This window comes from Budorcas taxicolor, chromosome 3, assembly GCF_023091745.1.
Source record: "Budorcas taxicolor isolate Tak-1 chromosome 3, Takin1.1, whole genome shotgun sequence".
NCBI lineage: Eukaryota > Metazoa > Chordata > Mammalia > Artiodactyla > Bovidae > Budorcas > Budorcas taxicolor.
Window position 1 is genome coordinate 111,816,619 of NC_068912.1, and position 22,534 is coordinate 111,839,152.

The 22,534-nt window shown below is 44.8% G+C and overlaps 1 protein-coding gene across 1 annotated transcript in view; it reads left to right on the forward strand.

Moving 5' to 3' along the window:
* CSMD2 (CUB and Sushi multiple domains 2) overlaps nucleotides 1-22,534 on the forward strand; it is a 678,376-nt gene that overhangs the window by 53,147 nt on the left and 602,695 nt on the right. Inside the window, exon 2 of the mRNA XM_052636874.1 lies at nucleotides 13,822-14,038. Coding sequence (XP_052492834.1) covers nucleotides 13,822-14,038 — 217 coding nt within the window. The remainder of the gene's footprint in view (nucleotides 1-13,821; nucleotides 14,039-22,534) is intronic.

Here is a 22,534-nt window from a genome sequence, read left to right on the forward strand (position 1 = left end):
CATGTACAGCCTGGCCTCCCCAGACTTGCTGAATGAAAGCTTGAATTTGGTGTGGACCTCTGGGGTTCTGGATAGAATCCAGGGCATTTCTAACTTGGATGGAGAAAGTTGTATCTTTATTTTCATTAGTTTCCCACTGAAACCCAGCATTTCTATTGATCATGAATGTAGGCAACAAAGGACAGCAGTATTAGCAGTACCTGTGAATTTGTCACTGATAAGATCACAAGTATTTTCATAAGAACATTACAGCAGTTGCAGCTATCTAGAAAGAACATTTATGCTTTGAACTGCAGTGTTTCTCAGGCCCACTGCTGGATCTTGTTAATAATACGCTAATGAAGGGACACTTATCATGACAAATTTTTGAAATATTTTGAAAACTGTATTTCAATATAATTTCTTTCATAATTCTATGGATTTTGTTGTATGCATTTATAAAGATCATTTGAGACAGCTTCACCAGGCTGCCAGAGGGGGACACGGTGTGGGAAAGGTGAAGAAACTCTCGTCTATGAAGTCCATGGACGGGCTTCTTTGGCCTGAAAATCCCTTAAAAGAAAGAAGAAAAGTGGGAGGCTAGGTTCTTATATATATGTGACTTTCCTTCCTAGCGGACTTTTGGCAATGGCTGGAGACAGTTTGGGGCTTCCCTGGCGGCTCAAGCGGTAAAGAATCAGCATGCAGTGCAAGAGACCTGGGTTTGATCCCTGGGTCAGGAAGATCCCCTGGAGAAGGAAATGGCAACCCACTCCAGTATTCTTGCCTGGAGAATTCCCTGGACAGAGGAGCCTGGTGGGCTATGCAGTCCATGGGGTCACCCAGTTTTGGTTGTCACAACTGGGAGATGCGGCTTTGCATCCAGAGGGTAGAGGCCTAGGATGCTCCTAAACATCCTGCATCCATAGCAAAGCCCTCCCAACAAAGAACTGTCCTTCCCCAAATGTCAACAGTACTGAGGTTGAGAAACCTTGGACTGGATGAGCACACATTAATGGAGATAGCTCAGGTTGTTAAGACTTCTAGGGAAAGAAATCAATGCACAACTTCATTAGAAAGATCTGGGATAATTCTCTGTTCCAACATCGAATGTGCATCCGCGGTATATACCAGGCGTCGGGCACTAAGATTACAGGGAGGAGTACGACCCTGGAAAAGCTCCAGATCTGCTGTTCAGTAGGACGTGTGACCCAGGAGAGTTGAGTGCGAGGTGCAGCTATTAAGCAGATCTCTACGGGGCACCTGTTGTTCAGGCACCGTGCTGGGTGCTACGGATCTGTGTGAATGTGACCGATCACAGCCTCTTCTCTATGGAATCCACACGTCTCAGGGAACACAGGCACAAAACGGTGCCGTGACGTGTGCTGGGAGTGATGACAGGGATGCAGGGGACAGGCAGCGGGACGTGTGCTGGGGCGTGTGTTGGGTGTGGGGATCACACTTTAGTGCAGTGGTAAGTAAGGTCTCCTGGGGGTGCTGAAGTTTCATCTGAGGCCTGAAAGAGGAATAGGAGTTGGCCAGACCAGAGAAAGTGGGAAGGATGCTTCAATCAGAGAGAGCAGCAAGTTTGAAGACAGAGGGAAAAAGAATGCAGAGCATCAGAGGAACCAAGCAGAGAGAGCTTGGCATGCCGCTTAAGGGGAAGAATGGCAAGAGGAGAAGCTGGGGGCGAGCAGCGCTGGCTCAGGGAGCATCTTGTGCGCCATATTCAGGATTGGGGGCTTTTCCCAGAGGAGCCATTGGAGGATTTTAAGCAAAAGTGGCATACCAAGTTTTTGTTGTTGTTTCGTTTTGTTTTTTTGAAAGGGATAGTTTGGGAGGGAAGAGGCATGGAATTTGGTGGATGGCTGTTGCTGTGTGTGTGTGTGTATGAGTGTGTGTGTGTGTGTGTGAGAGAGGAACCTTACTAACTGCCCAGGAATCCAGGGGAGGCTCTTCAGAGGAGGTGCTGTATGAGCTGAATTTGGAACAGTGAGTAAGGTTTGCTAGGTTGAGGAGGTAGGGGAAAGGCATTCCAGGCAATGGGCCAAGCATCACACAGGCCTCAGAGATCCTGGGGTGTTTGTAGATGATGAGCTATTTAGTGTGACAAGCATAAAATGTGCAGGGAAGAGGGACTAAGGTGAGGCCCAGTGCCAGCATCTCTATGACCCTGGCCTCTTGTTTGCAACTAAAGGATGATTGAAGAGGCCAGAGATACTGTTTGGCCCCTGCTCCTCCCATCTGTCCAGACAAGGTGGTCCTGCAGAAGGCAGGCACAGAGATGGTCCAGGGTCCCATCGTAGATGTGAGGTGTACAGTGCACTCCCCATGTGCAGGTGAGACGTCTTCAGTGGACATGATTTAGCGGCATCGGCAATGCTCCTCTGTTTTTCCTCTGTGGGCAGTCTCATTAATTGCATGGCTTCCACAAATCCATATCTCCAGCCCAGATTGCACTCCTAGATTCCAGTGTACTGCCCTAATTGCCTTCTGGCCATCTCTGGATGTCCCACTGGCTCCTGCAACTAAATTTGTCCAAAACTGACCTTATCAGCCAATAAATATTTGCAGAATTCAATTGAATTTCCCTGCCAAACTTCTCAAAAGAGTTATCTCCTCTAAATTATCATTATTTGTAGACAACATGATTGTGTACCTAAAACACCCAAGGGAATCAACTGAGAAATCTTTAGAATTAATAAGAGTTCAAAAACCCAGTTGTATACCAGATGAATATGTAAAAATCAATAGGTTTTCTGTTTATCAGTAATAACCAGCTAGAAAAAAATAACAGGGAAAAATGTCATTTACTAAAGCAAGAAAAAGTGCATAGAATGTCTAGGAATAACCTTATGATGTGACTAAGACCTATACAGAGAAAACTAGAAACCTTTACTGAAAGATTAGCTGATATTTTTTGATCACTTATAGTGTGTCAGGTATTGTACTGAGTATTTACCAAGTTAGCAGATATTATCGCATTAATCTATGCAGCCATCCTAGAAGCGGGTATTTATTTTAAAGATGTCAAAATGAGGGTTTAAAGAGTCTACGTAAACTGCCACTTAAGTATTAAGTGACAGTTAAGTATTAATACAAAGTATTAAGTGACAGAACTGAAATTTGAACCCCAGGCTTTTTGTTTCCAAAACCTAAGCTTTTAACCTTTTCACGAAGCCACCTTCAGAATACACCATGCATCACAAATGGTAGGTTGGTAGGTGTTGTCTGGGTGTTACAAAAGATTAATCCGTTTTACTCATCCATTAATTCAGAAAAAAACATGAAGGACTACTAGGGACAAGTATTGAGCCAAGTCCTAGAGATAAAAGTGTGAATGAGACCTTGAGGAGTCTATGGCTGGAGAAGCCACATTTACATACCATTATATCACCATTAGAGAAGGCAGTGATATTCACTAATTCAGGGATCCCCAGCACCCAGGTCACAGACTGGTACAGGGCTGTGGCCTCTTAGGAACTGGGCTGCACAGCAGGAGGTGAGCAACAGGCGAGGGAAGGACACTTTCTCTGTATTTACAGCAGCTCCCTTCTCTCGCATCACCACCTGAGCTCCACCTCTTGTCAGGTCAGTGGCGGCATAATAAATGAAGTGCACCTGAGATGGCTCGAAATCATCCCCCACCCTGGTCTGTGGAAAAATTATCTTCTGTGAAACCAGCCCCTGGTGCCAAAAAGGTCGGACGCTGTTGTTCTAATTCATTCACTAAGGATAAGCAACCAAAGGAAGAATGCTTGCCATTATCTTGAGAGGTCCAAGAGGGCCTCCTGGAGGAGGTAATGAGTCTTAAAGTGCTTGGAGTCAGCTGGATGGGGGAACTAGACAGAGAGCATTCCAAGCACAGAGAGCTGGGTGGACAATTAATTTGCACGAATTGGTAATTCCACACCAGCTCTTCTTTGAGCATCAGCTGTGTGCCAGGTACAGGTCTGGGAGCCCGAGAGAGACAGTAGGAACAAAGTCGCTCCACTCCCTAATAAAGGTGGTGTTTTGTTGGGGTGAGAGGTTACTGAAAATAAACAGGAAATTAGATGCCAGACGATGCTCAGTGCTATGGGAAAAAATAAAGCAGGAACCCGGAGCACTCATTTGAGAGGAGGAGGGGTGGGTTCTGGGAGGTAACACTTGACTCAGGAAGTGAGCAAGTAGGTCACACAGCTCTTGGGGAAAAGCTTCCTGGGTCAAAGGTCGAGCAGATGCAGGGTCCCAGGGTGGCATGACATGGGCTTAGGCAGCATGGCTGATCACCAGCATAAAGGGGTGAGACACAGGAGGGAAGGTCAAGGGGTAATGAGGTGGCCCTTCAGGTAGGGCTTTTGAGTTGTGGCAAGGAATTTGGCTTTTATGCTGTGTAGAATGAGAAGCCAGAGAGAAATCTTTCTAAACGTCAATAAAGAGAAACACATTACCAAGGAAAAGACAGATAAATGTGACTGCTCATAGAAACCAAACATTTTATTCTATGTGAAAAATCTAAACAAAGCAGAAAAGCATGCCACAGGTGCTTTAATTCCTCAAGGGAGGAACTAAATTTACTGGGGAAAGTTGAAAAGATGTTGAATCTGAATGATAAGGAGATAGATGCTAAGTAGGACGAGAGAGCATCTATCAAGTAGGCAAAAACTTTTCGATAATACACAGTGTTGGTAAACATACATTAAGATAGGCATGCCTAGACATGGCTGTTAAAAGCATCATTGGTAGGGGCTTTCTTGGCAGCCCAGCGGGTGTCTCTGTGCCTCCAGTGCAGGGGACGAAGGTTGGCTCCTTGGCCTGGGAACTAATCCCACATGCTGTCTGTGTGTGTGTTTGAGTGGTCAGTCGTGTTTGACTCTTTGCGGCCCCATGGACTGTAGCCTGCCATGCTCCTCTATCCGTGAAATTTCCCAGGCAAGAATATGGGAGTGGGTTGCCATTTCCTTCTCCAGGGTATCTTTCAGACCCAGGGATTGAAGCTGCATCTCTTGGGTCTCCTGCGTTGACAGGCAGATTCTTTACCACTAGCACCACCTAGGAAGCCCCCACATGCTGTCTAGTGTGGCCAAAAATAAATAAAATAAAAATGAAAGGGTTAAATTTAACAGAGCTTGTTATTTGTGATAATATGAATAAATACTTTAATTAAAAAAACAAAACATAATTGGTGGACGCTTTCTCGAAAGTATTTGTGTGATCCAGAGCTAAAGCAGCAGAAATATTCCTACCCTTTGACCCGGGAATCTGCACTTTTGGCAGTCTCTGCATCTATCTAGGGAAGTTGTCCAAAAACAAATGCATGTTCTCCAGGATTGTTCTTGAAGCCCAAGCAGGTCTTGGCTATGTCTGGTAGCTTCATTGACTAGAAGGAGGTAGGGGTGGGAGAAGGCAACCCACGCTTCCTGAGAAAGAGAAGCATGGTTCCCTTGGATGAAAGTCGATAGCAGTGGTCCTGTCTCTAGAGCAGGTCCCTGGAAGTGAAGAACAGGTAGTCCTTTCCTTGGGTGAAATTCAGCACCTTCTAGACGTGAAGGAACATTGGGCCCTTTTGCCATGCCCTCCCACTCTACTAGCCTATCAATCTGGAGTGGCCACTGTGGGTTATAACTTTGTCAACTCACTAACCAACATTTAACTCCAGGGAAACTTCCAAATGAGTCCGGCTTCCAGCCCTGTCTAACGAGCTCCAACAGCACCTGCCACAGAAGTCAGCCAGTCTCCTATGGATGGTGACCACCGCCCCCCCGCCCCCGAAACCTAAGCTGAACGCAGTCACCGCCTAAGTGAGCATTCGTTCTGGGACTCTGGCCATGGAAAAGCATTTTCCACTGCACTGACCAGCATGCTGTCACCAGATTTCACTAAGAGGCCAGGTCTTATTTATAACGGAAAAAAATTATCCAGAAACAATTTCAGTGTTTGAGAATAGGAGAATGGTTGAGTAAATTCTAGTATAACCATATACTGGAATGTGGCACATCCATTTAAAATGCTGTTGGTGAACAGATTCAATATCTTGGGGGAAAAGCTCATGTTATAATGCTTACTGAATTGTTGCAAAAGAAAACCAAGAAATGACCTGAACGCCCATCAGCAGGGGAGTGGTTGAATACATTGAGATACATCCAGGCCGTGGAATATTACACATTTATATAAAAAATCAGTTAGATATGAATCTACTGACCTGGAAGGTGTCCCCAATGTATTGTTAAATGAGAAAGCAGGTTGTGGAGAATTGAACACAACTACGATTTCATTTTTAAAACAAAATAATAAAAATTCTCTCGGAATGTGTCCATTTGTTTGCATGAGGGATGAGAAGGTTTTACAGGAGAGAGTTACCTGCCTGTTAACTTTGGTAGCTTTGGGGTGGGTAGAAAGGAGAGAGACTGGGGGCCTTTTTGTCTTCATACATCTTGTTGCATTTATGCATAGCCATGCATATTAGAAGTGACACTGCCTATTGTAACTAAAGACTGAAGAATAATTTACTGAAAAAAAGAGCCCACAAAATTAAAAATACAGTACTATCTCAATGATGTGAAATATGTATGGAAAAATCTAGCAAAAAAAGAAAATATTAACAACAGTTGCCTCTGAGAGGAAGGTGAAATGGTGATGTTTCCTCGTTTTAAATTCCTGTCTATATTTCCCAAGTTTTCTATAATGAGCAAAAGGTATGGAGCTTCCCTGGTGGCTCAGACAGTAAAGAACTGCCTGCAGTGCAGGAGACCTGGGTTCGATCCCTGGGTGGGGAAGATGTTCTGGAGAAACACTCCAATGTTCTTGCCTGGAGAATTCTATGGACAGAGGGGTCTGGTGGGCTATGGTCTCTGGGGTTGCAAAGAGTCAGAGATGACTGAGCAACTGACAGCTACACACATTATTTTACATTATTGTTTAAAACGTAATGGCCTCTACCTTTTCACCAGCCTGTCTTGCCTTTACTTATGACAGTCTGGCCTCTGTCCCTGTGCCACCTGCCACCTGTCTTTGCTGAAGTTCATGTATCCATTCAGCAAATTCTTATTGAATTCTAGGCACTGTGGGTGCAGCAGAAACCAGGACAGAGCGCCCACTCTCAGCATCCTTACTTCCGGAGGGACCATTTAGACATCAAACCGAGTGAGCTCCTCCCAGACCCTCACCTCAGTTTCTCTGTGATGCTCAGTGCGCTGAGTCACCTCCTATTTAGGCCTGCCCTCTGGTTCTCCTCCACTGTTCTGCCTTCCTCCCCGCCTCCTACTCTATCACCTCTCACGTCCCCATGCATGGAAAGTGTTCCCACGGGCTCTGTTCTGAACCTCCTCCCCCAACCCCCAATTTCTTTCTCTGCAACAGGACGTACTGTTCATACGCAAATTCTGAACTAGAAACTGTAGACCCACACAGGTCTGAGTGGGATGCTGGCGATAGTTGTGAAGGATGGTTTCAGTGGATGTCTGGGACATGAGTGAGGGTGGTCCTCAACGTGTAACCCCTGTGGGGTCTATACTCGAGGATCGTTCTGTGCACCTTTGTGTCACAGTACTGCCACGTGAAAGCATTTGCTTATGTTTGGTCTGTGATCCAGGTCCCAAGACCCATCACAGGGTCTAACCTAGAGGAATGAATGAATAAGTGATGTGGTGCAATGACATGAAGGTTTTAGAGGGGTGAGCTGAGTAGATCTGGTGCTTGTGGGGTGAAATTCAGGAAGGTGAATCAAGGGAAAGCTGTGGAGCTAGGAGCTTTATTTCATTATTATTGGAGCTGAATACTTTTCTGGTTTCTGGGCCGCTTATGTCTTCCTTGCGAACTGACTTATTCAAGACCCTATCCAGCTTTTCAACTATGGTGCTTGCTGTTTTCCTGCTGGTTAGTAATAATTCTTTCTGTATTACATATATTACTTTTCTATCTTTTTCTGTGGCTTTTGCTTTTGTTTCTATTTTTGACCTACACATGCTTTTTGTATAAACTGTCAATCTTGTAGTATCTTCCACAGCTTTACATTCCAAAAAATCAGGCAGATAATTATTTGTGCATGTTTTCTTCTAATTATTTTTTGACTTTTTTTTTTTTAAACTTAGTTTGCTATATGGTGTGAATTGAGATAAAACTTAATTCTTTTCTCAGTTAATTAGTTGACCTTGTAAAATGATTTTCTTTTCTCATTGATTTTTAATGCTGTCTTATACATGTTTTAATTTTTATGTCTGTTTAAGGCTGTTCCTATAATGCTGTTTCATGTTCTCCCTGTCCACTCTTGGGCCACCTTCACCCTGTTTTCATAAGCACCATTTGGTGATTCTGTTTAGTATCTTGTAGGATGAGAATACTACTTTTTAATACCTTTTCAAAAAGTATCCATTGTCTGTGACTGTCAATTTCTTCCAGTTAAACTTAGGTATCCGTTTTACTAAATTTAAAGCAGGTCATTGGGCTTTTGATCAGAATTGCATTAAGCTTATAAATTAACTTTTCAATAACTTTTCAAAAGGTTAATATTCCAAATTAACCTTTCGGAAGTTAGTCTTCCACTCAAGATTACATATGTCTCTCCGATTATTCAAATTTTTTTATCCTTCTCTAAAAGTTATTTTTGTGCAGTGACTGCCTATTTAAGTTTATTTCCATTCATTATATGCGTTTTGTAGTGATCATAAATAAGACCTTGTTTCTTTATTCTTTTATCTGTCACTGACATACGGAAATGTCATTGATTTCGTTTACTTGTGTTCGGCTACCTTATTGAAATATTTTATTAGTTCTGATAGCTTTCTAACTGAGTCTCCTGGGTTTTTCTGGGTATATTAGCACCTCACCTGCAAGCCATAGTTTTGCTTGCTCTTTTTTCATTTCTTTTTCTTGCCTCATATGGATTAGTTCTTCTAACAAGAAATGAAATCTCAGAGGTGATAGTAGCATTTGTATCTCATTCCTGATCTTAATCAGATGTTTCAATGTAAGTAGGAGGTAGGTTATTATTTTTAAATGGATGCTCTGTCATGCTAAGGAAGCAGTCTTTCTCCTACTTCCAAATGCTTACTTGAATCAGGGTTACATGTCTAATTTTATTAAATGTTCATTTAGCATTTATTCAGAAGACTTTAGCTTTTTTCCCCTTTTAAAATGGGATACTTTGTGTTATCCCTCTTTTGTATTAAAAGAGATTTTTCAATATTAAAGTCATTTTAGAGATTAACTGCCCTTTGTTAGTTAATCCCTGAAGTGGGCTTTAAAAAAATTAGTGTTGAGTCAATTTATCAGCATTAAATTGGGTTGGCCAAAAAGTTTGTTTGTGTTTTTCATATTATAGAAAAACCCGAATGAACTTTCTCATCAACTCGGTATTTGAGACAGTGGACCTGAAGTGGACTGCTGACATTTAAATCCCATCTCTGGGTAATGGCGTGACTTGGGCTCCCTTCCTTCGTTTCTCTTTGCTTTAGTTCTTCATCTGTAAAATAGAGATGGTAAGCACAGTACCTACCTTCTAGGGCTGTTGTGAGGGTCAAACAAGTTAACATATGCAAAGTTCTTAGAGGAGTGTCTAACCAAACACTCACTAAATACAAGCACCATATTAAACTATTGAGAACTTACCGTGTGTCTGGTACTGAGCTTGGGGTATGGATTCAAATATGGGAAAACTCAAGTATGGTCTGTCTTATGAAACTTTCAGCCTGGCAAGAAGACAGATACTTAAGACTGTGTCACCTGGAAGCATGGACATTTGCTTCTATGATAAGTGCTGCCAAGGAGAGGTGATGGTTTCAGGAAAGCATATAATAAGGGTTTGAACTAGTCAAGGAAAGACCCTTGACTGGGAGCTGAAACAAAATATGCCAGGAAGGAGGGGAAGAGTATTCTAGGAAGAGAGAACAGCATATGCAAAGGTCCTGTGGCTGAGCAGCAAGAGTGTGGTCAGCACAAAGGACTGAGAAGGGTGGGGTGTTTGTTTTCCGCCAGATGTATTGAGAATATAATTGACACATGTCACCGTGCAAATGTAAGGCATATAGCATGATGATTCGATTGAGGTATGTTGTGAAATGATTACCACATAAGTTCAGCTACTGTCCGTTTTCTCATACAGAAACAATAAGAAGAGAAGGAGAAAAGAAGAAAGGGAAAATAAAAAGCTGTTCTCTTTGTGATGAGAACCCTTAGGATCTACTCTCTTAACAACTTACCTGTATATCATACAGCAGAGTTAGCAATAGTCACCCTGTTGTACATTACATCCCCTGTAGTTATTTATTTTATAAGCAGAAGTTTGTACCTTTTGACGACCTTCCTACAATTCCCCTTTCCCACCCCCTGCCTCTGATAACCACAAGTCTAATATGTTTTTCTATGAATTTGGTTTTGGGGTGGTTTGTTTGTTTAGATTCCACATATAAGTAATAGCATACAGTATTTTTTTTTTCTCTCTGACTTGTTTCATTTAGCATAATGCCTTCAAGGTCCATTCATGTTGTTGCAAATGTTAGCATTTCCTTATTTTAATGGCTGAGTAATATTCCTCTTGAAAGTGAAAGAGGAGAGTGAAAAAGTTGGCTTAAAGCTCAACATTCAGAAAACTAAGATCATGGCATCTGGTCCCATCACTTCATGGCAAATAGATGGGGAAACAGTGGAAACAGTGTCAGACTTTATTTGGGGGGGGGGGGCTCCAAAATCACTGCATATGGTGATTGAAGCCATGAAATTCAAAGATGTTTACTCTTTGGAAGGAAAGTTATGACCAACCTAGATAGCATATTGAAAAGCAGAAACATTACTTTGCCAACAAAGGTCTGTCTAGTTAAGGCGATGGTTTTTCCAGTGGTCATGTATGGATATGAGAGTTGGACTGTGAAGAAAGCTGAGCACCGAAGAATTGATGCTTTTGAACTGTGGTGTTGGAGAAGATTCTTGAGAGTCCCTTGGACTCCAAGAAGATCCAACCAGTCCATCCTAAAGAAGATCAGTCCTGGATGTTCACTGGAAGGACTGATGCTGAAGCTGAAACTCCAGTACTTTGGCCACCTCATGTGAAGAGTTGACTCATTGGAAAAGCCCTGATGCTGGGAGGGATTGGGGGCAGGAGGAGAAGGGGACTACCGAGAATGAGATGGCTGGATGGCATCACCAACTTGATGCACATGAGTTTGGGTGAACTCCGGGAGTCGGTCATGGACAGGGAGGCCTGGCGTGCTGCAGTTCATGGGGTCGCAAAGAGTCGGACACGACTGAGTGACTGAACTGAACTGAACTGAATATTCCTCTGCAGAGGATGAGATGGTTGGATGGCATCACCGACTCTATGCACATGAGTTTGGGTGGACTCTGGGAGTTGGTAATGGACAGGGAGGCCTGGCATGCTGCAGTTCGTGGGGGACAACAACTGAGCGACTGGACTGAACTGAACTGAACTGAATATTCCTCTGTGTATATCTCGCAAGTAATTTATCCATTCATCCATCGATGGACATTTAGATTGTTTCCATGTCTTTTTTATTGTAAGTAATGCTTCTACGAACATGGAGGGGCAGATGTCTTCTCGAGTTAGTGCTTTTGTTACATTTGGGTGTATTCCTGGAAGTGGAATTGCTGCATCGTGTGGTAGTTCTAATCTTAATTTTTTGAGGGTCCTTCGTACTGTTTTCTGTAGTGGCTGTACCAATTTACATACCCACCAACAGTGCACACACGTTTCCTTGTCTCTATGTCCTTGCCAGTATGTCATCTCTTATCTTTTTGAGGATGGTCATTCTAACAGGTATGAAGTGATACCTCCTTGTGGTTTCAATTTGCATTTCCTTAATGACTGACTGGTGATGTTGAACATCTTTTCAAGTACCTATTGGCCTTCTCTTTGCATATCTTCTTTGGAGAAATATCTATTCAAGCTCGTTAGAGGTATGGGGTTTGGCTGGAAAGCTAGTGGACACAAAGCTAAGAGGTCATTAAGGGTCAAACCATACAGAGACCCTCATAGGTCTACAAGTAATTTTTCCTTACTGAAGACCAGTGATGAGCTATGGGAGATTTGATGTTGGTGAGGGGAAGGGGAGGTGACCTGATTTTATTTCTCTTTTGAAAAGACATCCCCGGCTGCAGTGTAAATGTGGTACATGTGGTTGACCAGTTGCTGCTGCTGCTGCTGCTGCTGCTGCTGCTAAGTCACTTCAGTCATGTCCGACTCTATGCAACCCCATAGATGGCAGACCACCAGGCTCTCCTGTCCCTGGGATTCTCCAGGCAAGAACACTGGAGTGGGTTGCCATTTCCTTTTCCAATGCATGAAAGTGAAAAGTGAAAGTGAAGTCTCTCAGTCGTTTCCGACTCTTAGCAACCCCATGGACTGCAGCCAGCAGGCTCCCCTGCCCATGGGATTTTCCAGGCAAGAGTACTGGAGTGGGTTGCCATTGCTTTCTCTGGTTGACCAGTTAGGAGGTGGTTATTATGGTGGTCTAGGGGAGAGATGCTGTGGGGTCAAGGGAAGTGGAGATAGAGACAGGGTGATAAGTTGTCCATGGGGCTGTAAAGAAGAGGAAAGCATCAGGAAAGGGTGGGTGGAGGACATTGGGAGCCTGCATCTTTCAAAGGAGAGGTCAGGTCTGGAGCTCAGAGGGAGGTCTGACATGGAGTGTTTGAGTCATCAGTGCACAAATGAGAAAATCCTCTAGAATAGACAGAAAGGAGGAGAGACCCCAACACGGACCCTGGAAAGGAGCCGGAGAAAGCTCAGTGGGAGGAAAGATGGAAAGTGAGTGATGTGGGCGGAAGCTGGAGACCATGCTGTTCAAAGCATCATTGCATCCCCAGGGCTCCAGGTAGGTGAGTTCCCCACCCAGGTGCTGTTCCTCCAAATCCACATGAGCCAGGCCCCAGGCTGTGCTCATGCTCAGTGTAGTCTGAGATGCTTTGCTCTGAGAGGGGCATTTCCAGATGGGAGGGGTGAGCAACCGCGTTAGAGGCCGCTGAGAGAGAGGTCTGTTGAAATGAGGACTAAACAGTATCCACTGGACCCATCGGTGACCTTAGTGGATCTGCTCGGGTGGATCAATAGGATCAGAAGATAGGAAGGAAATGGAGACGGAAAGAATAGACAGATGGTGTTTTCTGAAAATTAGGCTGTGAAGGAGAAGAGAGAGACAAGGCTGGAGGGAAAAGAGGAGTGGAATGCGGAGTTGCTTTCTGAGTCATAGATTCTTGAGCACATTTAAAACAGGGAAGTTCCGATGGAGAGGAAACAGCTGAACACGTGTAATATAGTTGAGAGAGAAACATGCATAAGATTCGTGAAGATTAGGGAGGAATAGGAGGCAATGGGCACAGGGGAGAAATGTCTTTAGATGGAAGGAGGGCTGGTTTATCTGCAGGAGGCAGAAAGACCAAGTGGGGTGGGCTGGACGGGTGGGTGGAATTGGGAAGACAACGGGGTCCCCGCTCATGGCTTTTATTTTATGTGGAGATGGGAAGAGAGGGTGGGAGCGGAGCGCAGGGACTGGAGGGTCAAGGGGCCATGGAAAATGGAGAGCAATTGAAAACAGCATTCTGGCATTTAGTGTTGTGAAGAGGAAGTTCTGCTGGTCTGCTGGCTTTTAGTTCAGGCTCTCTGAGGCTTGTTTCCTACCTCACAGAATCGTTCTGGGGCTTGAGTCCAACAATGCTCATTTTATCAGCTGGACAGGGCACAGCACAAGCTAGCTTGCACTCAGGGTCAGTCACCGCACTCCCCTCCCTCTGCGGCGAGAGGGAGCATCTGGAAAAGGGGCTTCACAATCATTTAACACATTGCGCCCATCCCTCTGGCAGAGTCTCAGAGTACTGTTGGCCATACTGAATGGCTCCCTTTCTCTCTCCCAGGTCAGAACTGCACCTTCCAACTGCAGGGTCCCAATGGCACCGTTGAGAGCCCGGGATTCCCATATGGCTACCCCAATTACGCCAACTGCACGTGGACCATCACCGCAGAGGACCAGCACCGGATCCAGCTTGTGTTCCAGTCCTTTGCCCTGGAGGAGGACTTTGACGTCCTGTCGGTGTTTGATGGGCCACCCCAGCCAGAGAACCTGCGAACCAGGTACCACCCCCTCCTGCCCGTGGCCAACAGCTGGGCCTGAGCCAAGCTGACTGGGAGGAAGAATAAGGCAGGGTGAACGGTAGTCAACAAAGACCTCTGTTTTTATGAGGCCTGCCCTCAATTGCTCTTTCTTTGTAAAGCTCTTTATGAAGCTCTTTCTCCCGCTTAGAGGTTCCCAATAGGCGGGATGGATGAGTAGGGCATTTGGGAAGACTAGATAGAAAACATAGCGAGCAAGTCAAGTCTTTCTGTTGAAACTGACTTTGCATGCATACGCAAGACATACATCCATTGGGGCCAGCAGATATGAGTTGAGGGCCAGTAGCGACTGTGTCTTGCATCCTGTGTTTGAAAACCATCAATACTTTGTTGGAAACGGCCTTGCATTTGCATAGCTTTGCCTCTGAGTATAGAATTGAGAACTTAAGAAGTTCCCAGTTTTTCAGACCCCATCACAGATGATGGAAGAGAAAACCTTGGAGAGGATGAGACTGCTTTCTGGTACTGCTGACCTGGTTCCCGAGGGGAGAGTTCACATCAAGGAGGAAGACAGGGAGGGAGGGTACCACCTCTGCAGAAAGAGCAGACTTTGGTGGGACAAGGTCAAGGCCCCAGAGTTACAGCTTTCCAGGTTTTGTTGACCTGATGGCCTGCTGTGCTCCCTCGCAAGACTCCTCCTGGTTCTTCCCAAAGGACCTTGGGCTCCCAGGGAGAAAGAGAATCAATGGCATGTCAGCTAAGCCCTGGGGAGGTCAGAATGCTAATTGGAAGTGCACTGATGAGAGGTTCCCTGCCAAGTCCTTAACCTCAGGCATTGTTTAAGATGCTCTTGGAGAGGAGTCACAGACAGCACCCCCAGGAGAGTGCCGGCCCTCTTGCTCACTGCCGGCCCTCTCAGGGCAGTGCAGAGGCGAGGCCACCACGCCTGCCACAGGGGTGGGCCTCTGGGGCTCCCCTGACTCAGTGTCCTTCCTGACGAGACCAGGCTTGTCCATCCGCCCTTGACATTCCACAGGGATTAGCACACAGTAGGTGTTCACTGAACTTGGGTGAAGAGACTGGACTCCTCTCCGCCCATTCATTCCACAGATGTTTCATGAGCATCGACTATGTTCCAGACACTGGCCCGAGTGCTGGGGACACAGCCGTGGGCAAAACAAAGCCACTGTCTTTGTGGAGGTTACATGCTGGTTACAGGGGTGGGGGGCAAAGGGTAGGTAGGCCTGGACTTGAATATGTGAGTTTAGAGTTCAAGGACATCGGGGGGGGGGGGGGGGGGTGGCTAGAGATATAGAATTAGGAGACTGGGACTGGGCAGAGCCGAAAACCAGAAGCCTGGACTATCGGATGTTGAGCTCAGGTGATCCCATTGGTGGGACACCCACATAGACTCTCGGGGAAGGTTTGAAAGATGGTCAGATTGGGAACTTTCCTGGCGGTTCAGTGGCTAAGACTCTGCCCTCCCAATGCAGGAGATCTGGGTTTGATCCCTGGTTGGGGACCAAGATCCCACATGCTACAACGGGAGATCCTGCCTGCTGCAATTAAGACCCAGTGCAGCCAAACAAATAAATAAAAACAAATAATTATTAAAAAAAAAAAGAAGAAGAATAAAATCAGATCAGGCCAGTGGAGTGGCTGGTTGGGGTGCAGATGGCTGGAGGCAGATTCTGCATCCTGAAGTTCTCCCATCTTTCTTTACTCTTAAAGCAGGATGCACACGTGGGTGATCAAAGCTCTGTTTTCTGACATTTGGGTTCTCTGGCTCTGCGAGCGAAGTGTAGAAGACCCCCAGAGGTGGGGATGACTCTGGCAGGGAAGGGTGGGGGTTTCCAGGACCTAGGGAGGCAGTCCTGGCAAGGAGGGAGGGCGCTCCCTGGATGTGTTCACTCTGACCAAGCAGCGTGATTGAGGAGGAGGCTCCTGGGGTTGGTACCTTCACGAGGTCCTCCCTGCCCTGGCTCCTCATCCCTGTGGTCCTTCTGTGCTCGCTTTGGTTCATTTTCACTGCCTGTAGTTTTCGTAGACAGCTTCTCTACCTCCGCATTCTATGGGATCACACCCCCTTTCTTGCTTCTGGTTTGTGCAGTTGCATTTTCTTCTTTTTTTACTCAGTCCTGCCAGAATTTTGCCCATTTCATTGGTCTTTTTAAAGTTCCAACTCTAGGGCTGTCAATTTTATTCCTTTCCTGTTGCCTAACTTATTGATTTCTGCTTCTATCTTTCCTCATCTTTCTCTCCCACTTACCTTAGGCTGGTGTTGCTCTTTTGCTTTTTTCATGCATTGAATTAGTTCCATTACTTCTTGTCTGATATGAAAAACGTTAAGAGACATTTTTCCCTAAGCACAGCTTTGACCATATCCCATAAATTTTGATGGATAGTTGTTATTTTAGAAATAGTCTCTAATTGCAGTTTTGTTTCTTCCTTGACTCTCAAGTTCTTTTTTTCCATCAAAATTTCCAAGTAATATTTTTATACTTAAGTTATTATCAAATTGTACTGCTTTATGTTCAGATTATGATTTCTATTTTAGAGAATTTTTGACTTTTTTCTCTCAGTATAAGATCATTTTTGGTAAACATTCTGAGTATTTGAAAGAAACATATATTCTATGGTGGAAGGCTGAAGAAATTCATGTTATTAATATTGCTTAATTTTTCTGATTTCTTATTTGTTGCCTAAGTGCAAGTGATTGTCTTCACATTTTCACTATTTTTTAAAATCAATTTCTCCTTTTATTTCTAAGTTTTTACTTTATATATTTTGATGTATACTCTTTAGCATGTCAGTATTTTTAAGTAGCAGATATTCAGTCAATTATAATTCTCCCAATATAAAAGTTATATTTATGCCCCCCTTTTTGCCTTAAATTCTACTGTGATACAAGTATTGTTACTTGTTTTATTTTAGGTTTGCGTTTATCAACCATCTGCCAATTCCTCTATTTTAATATTTCTATATCATTGTTTCATGTATCTCTTAGATTTTTATTTTTAAAATCTTTCATAAGAATTTTTAATCTGTAACAGAAAAGTTTCATTCACTCACACTCTTTGTTGGTAACTGTTCATTTGTTCTTGTATAATAGCTACTACTTTCTGTTTTTAAGCTTCCTTTCTATTTTTTCCATTTCTCCATCCTTAAGCACAAGTTTTCCTTGCCTCGTCTCTGATTTTTATTCCACTGACGGTTAAAGGTGCTTCTTGAGAACACCTTTTAAGCTGTATTTCCCTGTCACCGTCTTGTCTAGTGGGCTCGTGAGCCTTTTCTTAGTCAGGTCTCATCAGCACTACATCTTGTAGAAATTCCTTAGAGCCTGTAGCATGTAGGTGTCTGTCTCTTTTTCCTCGTTTCCACGTGGATGTATATAGTCTTTCTTTTCCTATACCTTGGACTATCTCCTTGATAATTTAGGAGGTCAGATTGAAGAAGAGTTTAACATATTGTCTTGGCTCTCCATCTTGAGCTGGAAATCTCTAAGATTTTTATTCTTTTTGATTTGCTGTTGTGAATAGAATTATTTTATTTTTGGATGATTCATTGTTAATATATAGAAGTACAATTGATGTTTGTATATTGATCTTGTATCCCATGACCTTGCTGATAGTTCTTTTTTTTTTTTTTTTAATAATTGTGGATAAAAACAGCTTTAGTTCTTCCTTTTCAATCTGGATGCTATTTATTTATTTATGCTTAATTGCATTGGATAGAATGTTGAACATATCCAGTATTCAATACAATATTGCATAGATGTGGTGAGGGTGGACATCCCTACTTTGTTCTTGGTATTAAAATAGTCTACCTTTCACGTTGTAAGTGTGATATTGGCTGTAGATATTTGGTAGATGCCCTTCAAATGAAGGTCTTTACGTGGAGGATTTTGGCATGGTCTGGCTTCAGTGTGGAAAATGCATTGGTTTGGGGGCCAGACTGGTGACATCCAGGTCGGGCAAGAGACAATGGTGACCTGAGCTAGAATAATGAATAGAAAAGAAGGCACGGGTTTGTATGATGCTACGGGAAAGTGTGGTCCTCCGCGTTAAGGGTGGGTTTGTAGGGATTGTATGGTGGGAGTATGAAAAAGGAAGGGGTAGAGGATATGTGTGCAGTGTCTGGTTCGGACGCAGAAAGCAAGCCAGATCAGCCTAACGCGAAATCCAGGCTCCAGGAAAATGTGTTCTGTGGCGTCCTGGGAGAGGTGAGGGTTTTGTGCGCGTTGTCTGTCTTCATTCGTCCAGCAGAGCAGTTAGACCACCTCTCTCACTGCATTTTCCTGGGAGACAGAGCCCAGATTTATGCCAGCTGGCCTCTGCATTTATTTGTGCCATGCCTTGTGCCAGGTCTGGCTTCTCTGAGCCTCACCCACACAATGGTGGTGACACTGACCCGCCTCCCAGGGCGCTGTGCCTGAGTCGCCTGTGGTAGGGCCCTTAGTGCCCACACGCATTATTCGCATCCTTCTCTTAGGAACTCAGACTGCACTAGAGCACTTTGGTGCCTGTGGCCCACCATTAGACTGTTTACACTGGGGGGCTGCAGACGTGGAGGATGGGCACTGAAGGAGAGACTGGGCTCAAGGGAAGTCACTCGTTGTGGGCGGCATTGCTGATCCCACGGTGGCCCGGCAGTGGGCCTGGGGGACTGGCAAGAAGCCTGCCGCACGGTTCTCTCTGCACTGCTTGGGGTTTTCTGTCTCAGATTTGACAGGCACAAGTTTCATAATTCTGCCCTTTGTGCATTTTAATGCATTTCTCTTTTCTTCCCTTACTTTCTCTCAATCCTTTTCACTCTGTTTATGGATGCATTCCAGCAAAAGACTGGAGTCACCCTCCCACCCCAATTCTGAATCTCTTTATACACATCTTTCTCGAGCTGCTAGCTCATGGTTTGTGTCGTGAGCAGCAAACTTCCTTCCTGCTTAGAGTCAAGTTCTTGGAGGCTGGGAATCAAGCCTCCCACCACGTTTGGCTGTGGCCGAGCCACGCACGTGCAAGAAGTGAATTCCAGCTCCTTGCTAGCTGCTTGGCATAGACAGGTCACTTTGACTGTTATCCTCAGTATTCTTATCCATGAAGTGAGTGTATCATTTTCTACTTTGTAGGTTGGTTGATAAGGATTTCATTAAATAATGTGTGTGAACTGTTTCAAATTGTGACGAGATATAAACAAAAGAAATACTTGTATGTTGGTAGAAAAAAATTAGAAAATACAACTAAGCAAACACACGCACACATGAACCCAATAAATGTACAAGACACGAGGTAGAATAGTGATTCTCACCTGAAGGCGATTTGGACCCCAAGGGAGCATTTGGCAATGTCTGGACACATCTTGGGTTGTCACAGCTGGAGAGGGGCCATCTAGTGGGTCAAGGCCAGGGATGCTGTTAAGTGCTACCATGCACAAGACAGCCACAAATGCCAGTGGTGTTGAGGCTGAGAAATCCCAAGGTAGGCGTTTAAGGAGGAGTTTAGACTTTTAGCATCAGATGTACGTGGGTGCGAATCCTCTTTCTGTGCCAGTGATGTTGGGCAAGTAAGTCAACCCATCTGAGCCTCAGTTTCCTCCTCTGCAAAATGGGGACCTCTAAAGTGATGCTCTGTACTGACAGCTGCACCTAGCATCGCTAATGAAGAGGTGCCGGTAGGCACACTGCACACAGCTTGTTCTATATGCAGATGTCTTTCTTCTCCCAACCACTCCCCTTCTCCACCAGGAGTTCACAGCCATCTTCTTGAAAGCATCTCACATTTCATCTAGAGCTATTCACAAGCAGCATCCCAGGGTGCCAGAAGGCAGCGTCTGGCTGCTTGAAATTAAATTGACAATAGAAGCTGATCAGATTCTTCTCATAATGGATCAGGGTGGGAAATGGGAGTAGGAACTGGTCCTGAAGTCTGAGGAGCCTGTAGGAGTTTAGAAATTAGCCAGGAAAGAACCAAAAGCCGCCTAGACGATGCAGTGTCAGCCCTGCCTTGGATGAATTACTGAAACTGTCCCCACGTCTCTGCTTTTGCACGATTAGATGGCCTTTCTGTGCTGGCAGACATCCTGTTGCATTGCATTTTAATGTGGGATGAAGTTTTCTAATGGAACATGAGCAAACATAATCTATGGAGCTGCTGCTAATAAACTACATCACTGTGAATTGGAGGGTTTATAGGGCACTGGTGATGAGTGCACCAGTTAAGCACAGCTAAGCATCCCTTAATTTAGACATTTAGGCTCAGGTTATGGGAAACACTGCAACTGGTTCCCTCCGTTGCTGGCAATACACATTCTGTCATCCGCCTAAGGTGCAATGCAGTTTTAGTCATTTGGGGCTTGTTGCAGATTTCAGTCAACTGGCATTAGACACCTGTTTGGAAGTTGTAAAAAATCCAGAAATTTGCCAGATTTACTGTCTCCTTATGACTGTGTATTGCAGCAGAGGCCCCCTAAAGGACCTGCCTACTGGATTCTTAAAAGTGTGCCTACACACCAGTACAGTTGTCCTTGGAGGATTGTATCCCTAGAATGCCTTGAGAATGTGTTCTTGTGGTCAGGAGGTGGCTGGGAGGACCCATGGGGATGAGGGAGCATTCCTGTTTAAGATTAAAGCAGAGGAAGGATACTGGAAAAGAGAAAGAGGAAGCGATGACACCACGCACCTCTTGTGGGCCAGCTACCATGCTAGACACGTTCATTCACTTGTCATTTCTTCAACATTTATTGAATGCCTACCAGGAATACCAGGTGTCAGAGATACAACAGTTAACAAGACAGCTTCTGCTTTCAAGCAACTTACAGTCTCTGAGGAAACAGATAAATAAGCAGGCGAAGGTAGTCCGGGAGGCCATGGCTGGGGAACCTGATGTATGTAGTCATGGGGAGATACTTGTACAGATACTGATCTGTGGGCCTGGGATGCCGGCCCTGCTTCTACCCCTTTGCTGAGTCAACGCTCACTCATTTTTCCTATCTCAACTCATTTCTCACTTTCTCACCTGGCAAATCCTCTGTGACACCCCTCCTTCTCAATCCAGTCCAAGCCTCCTGTGATATCCCTCAGATTGCTGTGTGTCTGTCCTTCACGGCTTCACATGTGCGTGCTCTGTGATTCTTAGATTTCTGCCCATTTCCCTCGCAAGATTGCAGGCTCCTTGACTAGAGCTGCTGCTGCTGAGTCGCTTCAGTCGTGTCCGACTCTGTGCGACCCCATAGACGGCAGCCCACCAGGCTCCCCCGTCCCTGGGATTCTCCAGGCAAGAACACTGGAGTGGGTTGCCCTTTCCTTCTCCAATGCAGGAAAGTGAAAGGTGAAAGTGAAGTCGCTCAGTCGTGTCCGACTCTTAGCGACCCCATGGACTGCAGCCTACCAGGCTCCTCCGCCCATGGGATTTTCCAGGCAAGAGTACTGGAGTGGGGTGCCATTGCCTTCTCCACTTGAATAGAGAGACTTGTCTTATTCTCCCCTGCATCTCCAGGGCCTGACCCATAGGAGGCGCTCAACAAATATTTATGGGGTGAATGAGTGAATGGCCTTTGGAGAAAGGTATCCCCTAATAGGGCATCGAAGAAGGAATGGGGAGACTGTTTGAAGTCAAGAGAATAATATGTGCTCAAGTCAAGGCGAAATCAAGAGAAAGGCAAGGTGCAGAGAATTCACTAGGGGTGGAGTGTTGTGGGAGGTTGGGGTGTGGCCAGGCCGGATCACCAGGGGCCCTGTGTGCATGCTGGGGAGCTCACAGGATGGAGCTCAACAATACCCCCAGGAGAGGAGGAGTATTCATTCTCTTTGCCGAGGTGAAGTAAGTGTATGTGGCTAAGGTCTCCTAGATACTGAGTGGCTAGTGGAGGAAGGGGCCGCAAGTCTCCTGGTAGAAGCCAGGCTTCCTTTTCCATGTCCAAATGCCTTCCGACTGCTTGGGACTCATTTGCATTCACTCCACTTCCCTTTAAAAAATTCATTCTGTTTTCCTTTTTTAAGCAGTTTCTTTAAAATAGTAAAAGTAACAGGAACTCAGTACTTGAAAAAAAAAAAAAAAGTCGAGCTGTACAGCAGTGTATAGAATGAAAAAACACAAGTGCCTCCTTTCCCAGGCCCTGTCCCAACCCTGCTCCCTGGAGGTCACTGCTGTTAGCAGTTTGGTGTGTGTCCAATTTCTTTTTAAATAAAGATTCATTAAACTGCCCATGAGGCTTATTGGGACATCCATCAGCCCCTTAAAAATTGTTCTGATGAATTAAGTGTAAACTAATTAGAAACATGGATTCAATTACCCTCGAAACACACAAGGGTTTAATAATTAATAGGAAGAGGGCTTGAGGCCAAAGGCATTATGGATTTTATCAAACCCCTAACATCTGAAAAGTAAATATGTCTGATTCATCCTAAATGCGGGCAGATTTGCCATCCAGAGGCAAACCTGTTGGTAGGAGCTTCACATTTAATCGAAGAAGTTATCTCTGATTAACATGGAGTCAGCTGAAGTGTGCAGAGGCCAAGGCCTC